The 13,315-nt window shown below is 36.4% G+C and overlaps 1 protein-coding gene across 1 annotated transcript in view; it reads right to left on the reverse strand.

The window, feature by feature from the left end:
* Positions 1–625: 625 nt before the first annotated feature.
* The window catches only part of LOC107721374 (membrane-bound O-acyltransferase domain-containing protein 2), a 33,024-nt gene continuing 20,334 nt past the window's right edge, over positions 626–13,315 (reverse strand). The window contains 12 exon segments of the mRNA XM_016529361.1: positions 626–1,254; positions 1,352–1,503; positions 2,582–2,714; positions 3,230–3,272; positions 3,275–3,343; positions 4,315–4,507; positions 5,735–5,918; positions 6,140–6,194; positions 7,832–7,887; positions 7,974–8,069; positions 10,649–10,726; positions 12,533–12,678. Coding sequence (XP_016384847.1) covers positions 1,098–1,254; positions 1,352–1,503; positions 2,582–2,714; positions 3,230–3,272; positions 3,275–3,343; positions 4,315–4,507; positions 5,735–5,918; positions 6,140–6,194; positions 7,832–7,887; positions 7,974–8,069; positions 10,649–10,726; positions 12,533–12,678 — 1,362 coding nt within the window. The 3' untranslated portion in view covers positions 626–1,097.

The following is a 13,315-nucleotide window of genomic DNA, read 5'->3' on the forward strand; positions in this document are numbered from 1 at the left end:
ATCACATAATTTGCAAAAAACAAATGTTCCAGATCCACACAGAAAACGTAATGTTTCAAACAAATCCAGTGGACATCCTCTACAATTTTGTATGTCTTTAACACAAACATCAGCTTCATTTCCAACCCTAAGCAGGCCAAACCTTGAAGCTGACTGAGGCCATACAAAATGTGCATTACTGTGCATACAGAATCACCACCTGCCTGACTCACAAAAGTCATGCAGTTAACAGTACTATCCATTTTTTTGCTGGAGGTTACTCTAACATTCCACTACTTTCCAAAATTCCCAGTTTAGATTGGATTAGTCTAAGAAATACTTTTGTTTATGAGAAAAAAATCTCTGGTCTTTAGATTGGAATGTATTATGGGTAACTTTCAGCATTTTATGTGAAGACTACATGGACGAGACGCTAACAAACAGACCATAACAAACATAACATGACAAAGGGCCAAGAGCCCAGTTTTTAATGGCGCAGCCATGGAATTCAATCTTAATTCAGTCTTGGTGACTTCAAAAAACAACTTGTCTTAAATTTTTTGAACATCATCCTTTGATCTTCTTTCCTTTTTTCCAATAACTTTATTATTTTTCGTTTTATTACTTTAGAATTTATAATTATTACTTTATTAGATTTTAGTTTAGTTAGTCATATTTATTTTTACCCCTACCACATTAAAAATCTTTGCTTTCAAATATAATGTTGCCAGCTTTCTGCAAGTGGTATTGGCCTTGTCCCTTGCAAGAAAATCCTATTTACAAGCCCAATGCAAGACCACCAGATTAGGACACTAATACTTGCTGTGACAAGTTGAATTACAAAGGCAAGGTCACATAATTCTATACAACAGTGTTTTCTTGGCAATAAAACTCCTCTTATACCAGTCAGATTTGATTCCATCATCTCAAATCACTGTCCAATCCCAGTACCACTATACTGAGCCAAGGGATGACTTACTCTATCAGTCCAGACAGAGGCTGGTTGGTTGGTTTATTTGTGAGCTTCAGTTTATCTGACTCTCTTCATGTGTGGCTGGAGAATAGGTACATTTGCCCAGTCTGTGTGTGTATATAAGATTGGTAAGGTGTTCCGGGACTCATGTGGCTTTTTGTTTCTGGTTGCTGTTGCTGTCTGTGCTCTCCAGACTTGGCTGTACAGTAGGCTGTTGCTCTTTCAGCCGCAGATGGCGTGGTTTCACAGGCAACGCGATGGCCAGCAGTATACAGCCTATGTGGATGCAGAAGTACCATGACCTACAAAGTGATGGAGACAGTAGAATATCAATTCATGAATGAAGAAAAAAAAAAAAGTTATGCATTTTTAGTATCTATTTTTGTTTGTCCAGCCCACCTGTAGAACTTGAGCGAGGGACCCACAGAAAGCAGAACGAAGGGAACCACTGTGTAACAAATGGCAATCTGTGTAGCCGCCCATGTGATGACATCATACACAAACTTGAGAGCTGGAGAACCCAAGAAGTACGGTCTTACATTGTGTCTCACCTGAAGGAGAATAGGGAACATGACATTAAAAAAGGGATGAATAACAACTAACAACCCTCAGAATTCCAAGCATTGATATTCATGATGTATTATGTTTTCAGGGAGACATTAGTGATTTAAAAAAATAAAAAAATAAAAAAAATTTAAGCAAAGTTTTCATCAGGTTTTGTAATGTATATTGCAAATTGTAACCAATCATTTTTGATACTTTTTTCCTTGAAATTTTAGTATTCATAACATCATTTAGCATGCAAATATATTTGGAAAAAAAAAAATATATATATATATATATACATAAAGATATTTCAACCGTTACGGATAAAGTCTTGAAAAGTAAATATTCCACAATCTGACCATTTAAATACTGTAATAAATATTTATATCAAAGCACATTTTAAATCTAATGTATTCATTTTAATATCAATTCTTTTAAAAAATGTAAATAAACTATATAAATAATGACGAAACAGTTCAGCAAACACCTGAGAAAAATTAGAACAGATGTACCATTCAATAAATAGGCTCCGTCTGTGTGAGAACAACAGAAACAAGTTTGACCCTTAATGCCCAATGTTGCATTTTTCCTATGCTTAGAAAAATGGTAAATCGATGCATGTTCAAAATGTTAGGGAATGCAAGTCCTTACCCAGTACTAGACATGTAGAAGTAAAATGTTAAAAAATACTTGACATGAAGTACTTACTTTGTGAATATGTATAATAAACTTATTCCAAAAGTGCTGTGTCAGCTGATTAGCCAGATGTGTCAATTAAAATGCATTTTTCTTTTCTTCATTAGTCTCAGCTACTGTGTAGTTTTTACCCACATCTCGTAAAAATTAGGTGTTATTTAATTGCTTCATACAATTGCTTTATAATGTCATAAGTAGTATTTCATGTATTGTCTACCCTTCTTCTTTTGCCCTTTTTTTTGACAGATGTAATTTACCAAAAAAAAAAAAATAATAATAATCCCTGTGCTCTTTATTGCCAAGCAAATGGCAAGATTACATGAAAGGGACAGGAATATTCCCTATGTGAAGTGCACTTTATGTTTGGTAGAATGTGATGTCACTCACAGCTCTGGCTGCAAGAGTGATGACGATGCCAGTGAGGAAGGTGAGGTAATAGCCTGGGTAAGCCCCGTGCCACATGGCTGACAGCAGGAAGGTTGCAGCAGTGGGGTTGTAGGGACAACGTTCATAACACACCCTACAAGACAACACACAATAAACAATATACAACAATCATGCTAGCATAAAAATAAAATGAGAAAGGAAATGATTCTTCATCTTTTCATCTAATGCTTACACTTAGTATAAGTTGTTAGTCTGTTTGCTTATGATGACAACATGTTAAAGGGATAGTTCACCCAAAAATGAAAATTCTGTCAATACTCACCCTCATGTCGTTCCAAACCCGTAAGACCTTCGACATAAGGGTGAGTAATTAATGACAGAATTTTCATTTTTGGGTGAACTGTCCCTTTAATTATTGATAAACTGGATAATTGTGAAAAATCACCAGTAGATGGTGTCAACTCACACAGAGATTACTGAAACCTGTGGTGATACACTCCTTATTCAATCTAGGACACGCATTATTTTAAACAAGCACAGCATTTAAAAATCTTAATTTAAAACAAAATAAAAGCATTAAAAATCGTACAGACCGCAAACATTTGAATGGTTGTGTACAATAGCAAAATGTGCTCTTCCTGTTCTTACCTTTTAAGCCAGTGTGCTGTTTGAATGTTCCAGTTATCCAGGAATCCCATCGAGGCAAACCATTACTGTCGTAGCCATTAAATCCAAATCCTGCTGCGTTATTGATGGCATCAGCTATTTAGAAAGACAGCATGAGTGTCAAGATACTCACATCAGAAATAATAAATGTTATGAAACCCAGAATACACAGCACCCAGTTTGTTTCTACTTTATAGGTGTAAAGTGTTTGAATGGAGCAAGTATGTAATTGCCAAATTAGGAATTCAGTGAATTATGAAAATGCTTGATGTAGTGTTTCATATTTCAAAGAAGCCTGTAATAAAATGTACAATAAAATATTGGTAGAATTTTCTTCTTACTATGTCAAAACCTACTACATGAATTGAATATCTGCACACAAATATGAGTTGGAGTTCCATCTTTTGTCTGAAGAGGGCAGTAAAACACAAGTCATATGGACCAAGTCTGTGTTGTGTAAGATGTTGATCCCAATTCAAATGGGTCACACAAACCAGTCTGCACAACAGATGATGGATGATGCATCCTAATGTGCAATTAATCATGCCGGAGGTACAGCATAAACGATAATGATGGAACGTGAAAGACAAACTACTGCTCGTGCTTGATTGAATTATTATTTCCAGTATGGTTCAACAGACACATATATAACACATTAAGGGGAGAGAAAGGACGATTTAGAAATAGGAAAACAGACTAATAAAAGAAGTGTCATGCCTGTTTAAAATGAGGAGTCACTTATTTTTTTGAGGGGAATAAGACATGATCAATCTGCAAAAAACTCTTGACTAGCCTGAGATTTTATAAATATACACATATACATACATTTATCAGGCTAGTCAAGTCTTTTTCTTTCTCAGATTGATCATGTCTTATTCCCCCTCAGAAAAATAAGTGTATGATGCCCCTGCGAATGAACAAAGAAATCAAAACATGATATCCATCAACGGAACATAAACAAAGAGAAGATGAAACAAACCAATATCTTTCAATAAAGATCAAAACAAGAAAAGGAGAGAGAAATCTAGCCAGATGGGAAGAGAAGGAGAGGCAGGAAATCCACGCACCCAAAGTCCAAACAAAGTAGTATTTAGGCCGGGTGGTCAGCATGGACAAATACAGGTAGACCACCTGAGCATAGAAGGGCGTGGTGGCAATAAAATCATCATCAACGTTACGCTCCACAGGACAGACTTTGCAGACGGAGAGAAAGACCAGCAGAGAGATGAAGCAGGTGGCCAGTTTCCGGATGACCTCTGTCTGTTGAGAAACAGAAATGCACAAACTGATATGAACTTGGAACAAGCCAGTCATATGTAACTTAATAATTTTGAATAAAACAGAGATAATATACACTACTGTTCAAAAGATTGGGGTCAGTGCATTTTTTAAAGAAATTAAAGGGATAGTTCACCCAAAAATTAAAATTCTGTCATTAATTACTCACCCTCGTGTCGTTCTAAACCTGGAAGACCTTCGTTCATCTTCGGAACACAAATTAAGATATTTTTAATGCATTCTGAGAGCTCTCTGACCCTCCCACAGACAGCAAGGATCCTTACAAGATCAAGGCTCAGAAACTTGGTAAGGAGATCATTAAAATAATCCATGTGACATCAATGGTTCAACCGTAATTTTACGAAGCTACTAGAATACTTTTTGTGTGCAAAGAAAACAAAAATAACAACTTTATTCAACAATTTGTCTCCTCCGTGTCACCCTGGCGCCATTTTGGAGAGTATCACATACGTAAACAACGTATGCTGTTCTGTGTCAGGAGCACTGCACGCGGATACACTGTTTACGTTGTTTTTGCTTTGATATGAAACGTAAACAACGTATCCGTGTACATACGTTGCAAAATGGTGCTATAGGGTGACGCGGAGGAGACGAATTGTTGAATAAAGTAGTTATTTAGTTTTATTTGCGCACAAAAAGTATTCTCGTAGCTTTATAAAATTACGGTTGAACCACTGATGTCACATGGATTATTTTAACGATCTCCTTGCTACGTTTCTGAGCCTTGATCTTGTAAGGATCCTTGCTGTCTATGGGAGGGTCAGAGAGCTCATAGAATGCATCAAAAATATCCTAATTTGTGTTCCGAAGATGAATGAAGATCTTACAGGTTTGGAACGACATGAGGGTGAGTACATCAATAATAATATGACATTTTCCTTGACCACTAAATCAACATTAGAATGATTTCTGAAGAATCACGTGACTCACAAGACTGGAGTAATGGCTGCTGAAAATTCAGCTTCACCATCAAAGGACTAAATTACATTTTAAAACAACAAAATAGAAAACAGTTATGTTAAATTACCAATATTTATTTCACAATATTAGTTTTTTACTGTATTTTTGATCAAATAAATGCATAATATCTTACCCCCAACTTTTTAATGGTAAACATTTAAGCTACTTGTGACATGAATTGGTGTGTAATGTGAAGTTATAAGCAAATACAAACAACTTAAAACAAACATTTGGTGAAGGGTCGTTCAGTCTGCTCTTCACATTGACTTTTCCTTTGGTCTCAAGGTCTCTGTGGCGATAGGGGGTGCCCTCGATGAAGGCTATGTAATCGTTATAAGAGCAGGTGGGACCAGCCAAAATCCCCATGAAATTACAGTTGTAACTGAAGTACTCCAATAAACTGGGCATTCGTCTGAATAAAACACAAATACAGAGGAAAACTAGATTTTAAAATTGCATTAGAACAAAAGTAAAATCACGTCTAGAAAAGAGACTTGAGATTGCAGTTTTAAATATAAAGGGCAAAGCAACTACCACAATTACACACACTCAATCAAAAACTACATTCCTTCATTTAATTTTGTCTTTGTATTGTCAACATTTTAATAATAACAGTCTTTTTAGTCTACATACCTTATGGCCAACAGTTTTTGACTTTGGTTTAGTTGATCTTCTTTCCTTGCCATTCCTATAATCATACAAACACACACAAAATATATCAATACCAACACCATCAGTCCATAATAAACATCCCAGATAATATATATAGATAGTAGATAAAGCTTCAGTCCACATTCAAGGTAACTGCATGGAAATTATGGAGCAGTATATTATTCAAAATGTCTCCTTTTTCTGTTTTCCACATAAGAAACGAGTCATCCGGGTTTGGGATGATGGAATGATGATGGCAGACTTGCAAGTTTTTGGGTGAACTATTCCTTTAAATACAATATAGTGGGAAATCATAATGTTTGCATGATTTGAGCACAGTGGATGTCCCATACGTGCTCAAATTCTAAGCTTGTGAGTTTAGTCTAACACTCCCTGGCCTCCCTCTGATTTACAGAAGTAATTAGAGAGGGAAGAAATGTGCTGTAAATTGACTTGGCTCAGAGTTCATGTGGTCGACTCATGAGTCTCCTCTGCCTCAGTTATTTGTCTTCCTGCACGATAAGACAAGGCAGGGCGACCCAGGGTAAGTGGCTTGAATAATTTCTTGTTGTTTTATTGCCACCCTTATGCATATAACAAAAAGACGAGCCACTTAAAATGTTTTCATTATGGTTTATGCCCGACTCAGTGAGCAGCAGCAGTGCAGAGACAGAGCTTCACCCACAGTATGCATCAACATGTCCCAAAACTAGTGATGGAGGTCAGCAAGGACTTCTATGGGGGACTTTGTCCTATTAGTGTCCTACGGACCATAGGGAATATCAGTGACAGGTTATTCGGGGCAACAGGCGAGTGAAACCACTTTATAAGCTTACATACAATTTATATTACAAAACAAGTAATTTTATATCACAGTAACAGAATATATCACAATATCTGTACTGGAAATCAATGAGAATTGCTTCATATAACCACATGGTAATGCCCTTTTCTGGATAATCCACTGAATTAAATACTTTCCAAATGAAAGGGACTTCATCTCATTTGATTATGTTCTATATTTATCTAGACTATGATGAAGACTAAAAGATACGATTATTCATAACAAATTAATAATATGTCCGACATCAGTCAAAATCAATCAAAACTAACAAAGACAAATTGAAAATAAAATAAAATAAATTAAGTAAAAATTAAATTAAATTAAACAAATTAAAATAAAATAAAATAAATGAAAAATCTGATACAATGCCGCCATGGCACAGTGTAAATCGTCATATCATCCAGACTTAATCTCGCACTAGACATTCAGTGAGGATAAAACAGAGAGTAAATCTTAAGGGAATCCACTCTGTTTAGAAGAATCTCCATAACAAAGGTTTGAAGGCTAGCAGCTGAACTCAGCAGAGGACAAAGAAATGAATGAGTGATAATGGTAATATTAAGAAGTGCGGTGTGAGGAGCACACATTATAAGGGTAATCTGTCACCCTGTGGAACAATAGAGGGGTGACGAGAAGGAGGGAGGCTTGTTTTCATTTGCTTTAATTTCATCCCGCTGCCTTCCATTTCTTTAATTAGTTTCTCAGGCCCTTTGGCAGCACATTTGACAATCACAACAGCAGTCGTCTGGAACAGAATCCACAACAGAATCTCGATGCATCATTCCTGTGTGTATTCTCAACTTTAACCAAACACACACACATTCACTCACCATCATGGATCTCAAAAGCCACACTGGTTATCTTCTGTGTGATGACCATCATCGGCCTGTCAGAGAGAAAAAAAAGAGAAATATGAATAGAAAACACGGACAACGAAGCTCAGAAACTTCACACAGAAAGGCGTATTCTTACCCCGTGAAATCTGCAGAGTACATTCCGTAATCAAAGACATAAACCCGGGTAATTTGGCAGAAGCTTAGATAACCCAGGGCGACCACCAAACAGTATCTGCAATGTGAACCAAACAGCAGGTTTTAGATTGCAAACCATTTCTGATGCATTAATGTACTTATGACCATTTTTCTTCAGATGTTACACATAAATTGTAGTTTTACAAGAGCTTTGATATCATGAGGGCCTGGAGGATGCCATACGGAGAATTATATGATCAATTAAAAGCCAGAAACAAGCACAAACATCATTTTTAAAAATAAGCTAACAAAGAGCTCAAAGATGTTTCCAGAAATGAACTCTCAGTGGTGATGAGGGCTTTTGATCTACAGAGACTGAACAGCAGACTCTGTCTGTGTGTGTGTGTGTGTGTGTGTGTGTGTGTGTGTGAATGTGAGTGTGAGTGTGTGTGTGTGTGTGTGTGTGTGTGTGGAAACACATTTTTTCTACGCTAATGAATGACATTATTGCTTTCTATTCTTGTATGATGCAAAAAAAAAGGATGTGGAAATTAAAAATGAAGGTAGAAGACAGAAAAAGGCACATATATTCTCAAACACACACACAAAGAGTTGTAAACTGCTAGTGCCATAGAGGAGTTTCATTATCGCTGACTGAGTTAAAAGGCTGCATGCGATTGCTCAGTCTGTATGGTATTTATTTTACATGGCTCTCTTGAACACTGGATTGTCCAATTAAGGCACATATTTTAAATTATATAAATGATGTACGTAAAATGATATTAAAAAAGCATTAAATTAAGATAAACTACTAAAAATTAAGATATTTCTCTTTTTCCTTTGAAGAACCAGAGTGCCCACTGTCAGAGATATATGAGGAAGTCTGATTTTAGAAGTGTGATTTATAAACCTGAAATAGTCATGCTAATTATTAAAATCATAAAACTCCAAGGGCAGTTTTTAAAGAATACAATATTTTGTACTCTCATATGCAAACATATTATGAATTTGTCTAGAATATTCTATTTTCAAACTCTAAAATACTTTTTAAAAAAAAAAATATATATATATATATATACACCTTTTCCTTAATTCTTTTCCAGCAAATCTAAAATAACTACATAAGTTATGGGTGCTTTGAATATTGTTGTGAACAGTGAGGGTGGCCTTGGTGCCTCTTCTCATGTCATAAAATAATTTGAACTGCAAATAATATTTAATGTCTATTTAATGATGCTCTATATGTATGCTATGCATGTAAGTAACTGTGTAAGTGGGATAAATGGAGAATCAGCCTGTCATTATCACAACATAAACCTTCACAAAACTCCTCTGTGTCCTCTGATCATGCTTTTTGCCAGGTTGCTGGTTTTGTTTGGTAGATTTAGCAGTACGTTAACTAGATATCTATAAGCTTAACTGTATATTCCGCTGTGTTTTCTGAGTCATGTCTAAGATGGTGAAAAAAGCAGCGTGGACCAGATGCTAACACGGTGCATAAAAACATTATGTTGTTTTCTGCTGTGCATGCAAACGTACTGACTGAGAGTTTACACAACTTCGGTTGTGTTCTGTTCACCGCACATGACAACAGAAGGTCATTCCAGTAATCGTGTGGTTTTAAAATGCAAGATCTTTTAATCTCACAGACAAAGGTAGGGAAAAGCAGATGACGCTAGCAGAGACTAGCATAACAGAAGCTCCCAGTCATTCTCATTATTTCTTATACACACACACTCGAGCTGTAGTGATGACACATTCAGCTCAGGTCCCCAGACACTGCAGGTGTGAGTACGAAGATAGACGAGGTGTGTGTGTGTGTGTGTGTGTGTGTGTGTCGTGTGTGTGCTTTCCATTCAACAATGATTTGCAGATCTGCAAAACAGTTTGCCCCCTAAAGAATGCCAAAAATAGAATGGTCTCAACCACTGTATGATTCCCAAAATGACACAACCAGTAACGTCAATAGCCTTTCTACACAACCCACCGATAGAAGACAGAAAAAGGAGGAGGAAGAATTGTCTACCTCAACAACTACCCCTTGAATCATCCTAAGACAGTAATATCAACTCATTTAAAACAAAATGTCCCTAAAGGGCCGTTTGGCAGAAGTCTGACATTGAGGCAGTTTTATATTTACCACCTAGTAAAAAGTTTCTGGCAGCTGGCAGGAGACGGCAGAGGGGAAATAATGGAAGATTTTATTACACCCGTGAGGAGGACAGTGACAGAATGATCTCTTTCTCATTATAATTATCTCTGGGTCGGTTTTCAACTCTTTCATCAGAAGAGTCGGGCTGTAAGAGAGGGGACGACTTCTATCAGCATGGACCTCAGTTCACCCTACGAATGAAAAGGGGGCCATGAAGGATTCGCGCACGTCTGGGTTCTACTGAATTTAAAGTAATGTAATGGTGTTTACAACCAGATTTTCTCCTGTGTTGTTACGTATTTCCTAGTGAAACAGTATTATTAGCTTTGAGGCCATTTTTGTGCAGTCAACACAAGAAACGCTGCATTTGTCCAGCCATTTCATGGGCTCTTTAGTAGGAAATGGAGTCACTTTTGATTTAATGTTGCCTTTAATGCTATGAAAGTTTAAAAAAAAATACAACAACTTTAAAGCACTTTTGAGTAATTTTCAATGTTGTTATAGTTATGAAATTATGAACTCACTTGTGCATGTGCTCGACTCCGGTCAGAATCATTATTCCATAAGTAATGCCACTCTGGAGCAGGAAATGAAGAGCATACCTGAAGAAGAGAGAGAAAATGTTGTTTCTATTAATACAGCACAATTTTGTTTAATGTCCACTATACAAGAAGAAACTTTCAAATGATACTTGCAGTATATAACTACTACTCATTGAAAAATGAAAGGCAGGACTCTAACTCTTAATATGGCAGCTGTAGGAACAGAGTTCCACCTTGCAGAACAACCTATAGTCTTTCTGATAGAGGTAAAGGCTAGATGTAAATGCACATTATCTGGATCAGCATAAAAACAGTTTTTAGTGTAATCTAAGTTTTTGAGATTTCAGCTTGTCCTCATTCAAGTAGAAAAGCTGAATTTGTATGCCTATTACCCAGACTCAACAAATGAAACTGCCTTTATGTAAAGAAAAGAAACTTGATAGAAGCTTATCTGTAAGACACACTTAAACACACACAAACACAAAAAGAGACAATTTAATAAGGGTTTGAAAAGATGGCACTAATTAGCAGCCAGACATTTATCTATCCTTGATTATCATGAGTGTGGCCTATTGATCTGTTTGTCTTATTAAATGAGATGTTAATGAGTTCAGGATTTTAGTCGCCACCGACACATCAATACAAGCTTGTGTGTGCCGACAGTCAGAACACAGACACTAATGTTTCTAAAACTATGTTAGTATCGACAAGACTTTTTCTATTGTTACTCTCTTAATAAAATTAAAACACCAGCTGTTTCCCGCAAAGGTTTTCGCAAAGTATACTGGAATTGAAAAATCTAATTTTATAATTTTTTACTCCTGCACTCCATTAAACCTTCTTTTAAAAAGATCATGTTTCCAAAACAAATTAATAAACAAAAAAACATGTTTAGTCTTTAATGTTTATTATTGTGAATTCTAAACATATGTGACCCTGGACCACAAAACCAGTCTTAAGTCACTGGGGTATATTTGTAGCAATAGCCAAAAATACATTGTATGGGTCAAAATGATTGATTTTTCTTTTATGCCAAAAATCATTAGGACATTAAGTAAAGATCATGTTCCATGGAGATATTTTGTAAATTTCCTACTCTAAATATATCAAAACTTAATTTTTGATTAGTAATATACATTGCTAAGAACTTCATTTGGACAGCTTTAAAGACGATTTTCTTAATATTTACATTTTTTTGCACCCTCAGATTCCAGATTTTCAAATAGTTGTACCTCGGCCAAATATTGTCCTATCCTAACAAACCATACATCAATGGAAAGCTTATTTATTCAGCTTTCAGGTGATGTATAAATCTCAATTTCGAAAAATTGACCCTTGTGACTGGTTTTGTGGTCCAGGGTCACATATATTATACGACTCACAATCCAAAAATGGGACCCACCACTCAACAAAATTCATTGTAACCATGAAAACTCGTATTTCTGTTTTCCATTTTTCAAATCCTTTTTTGGTTTGAATCAAATGTTGTAATGGTGTCTTACATCTCACAGGTGACTTTCTGTTTTAAAAAAATGTCCAGTCACTGTTGCACTGAGCTGAGGGAGTCATACAGGTGTATTTACAACTGAAACATGCCACATAATTTGATACTTGACAGTGTACTACAGACGTCAGCTTCAGCTCTTTTTATTGTCCTATAAATCGTTTGTTTATTCTGTATCAATCTCTCTCGTTTGCAGACTGCTACATTTTCTATTGATTGGCGTCTGTTGTATCTTTCTGGAATGTCACACCAGCACAAATCCTGCAGTCCAGCAGCAGGGAGTACAAGCAAAAACTGGTTTCAGTTTCAATGCGGACACACAGAGAGGGATGCGTCAGTATGGACAGCAGGCAAATACTCACCAGCCAAAGCAGAAGAGGGCAAAGTAGATGCCCAGCAGTGTGGCCACCACATGCCGCACAAAAGGACTGGTCTTGCTGGGGTGCAGATAGAGCCTGAACCACACGGCCGTGAGCAGGGCACAGAGCTGACATACTACAAAGTTCACCTAAAAACAAAGAAACAAATAAAAAACCCAATTGATCATCAACTGAACTTATGCCATCACGGCCAAAAGGCTGATACTTAGATGAGATGTATAACTTTTCAGATAGGTTTGACACTTCTGAGCTATTTTAATAAATATTTATTTATTTAAATGCATTTTAAATTACATTAAAATATTTTCTTTCAGTTGTAAACATGCAGCTTTTCACTTCACAAGATGTTTATGGATTGGAGCCGTGTGGATTATTGTGATGTTTTTGATTGTTGTGATGTTTTTGATGATCAGCAGTTTGAACTCTTATTCTGACGGCACCCATTCACTGCAGAGGATCCACTGGTGAGTAAGTGATATAATGCAAAATTTCTCCAGTTTCTCTGCCTGGAGCAAATTCCAGGCACGAAACAGAAAGTGCCTGAAGATCCCTGATCCTTTTAAGTGAGGAAATAGCGAGGAGAAAGATAGTCTTGAGCGTGAGAAACTTGACTGAAACTTCTCCTATGGGTTCAAAGGGGGCATTGCATCATTTGGTAGCCCCGCCCACACTGAAACCCCATTGGTTCAAATACTGCTCCACATAGCTGTACATTTAACGTTAAATATATTCTGATATTCAGTTAATTCAGTGTATATAGAAAAA

Source organism: Sinocyclocheilus rhinocerous, unplaced genomic scaffold (genome assembly GCF_001515625.1).
Source record: "Sinocyclocheilus rhinocerous isolate Xijiao unplaced genomic scaffold, SAMN03320098_v1.1 scaffold271, whole genome shotgun sequence".
Lineage (NCBI taxonomy): Eukaryota > Metazoa > Chordata > Actinopteri > Cypriniformes > Cyprinidae > Sinocyclocheilus > Sinocyclocheilus rhinocerous.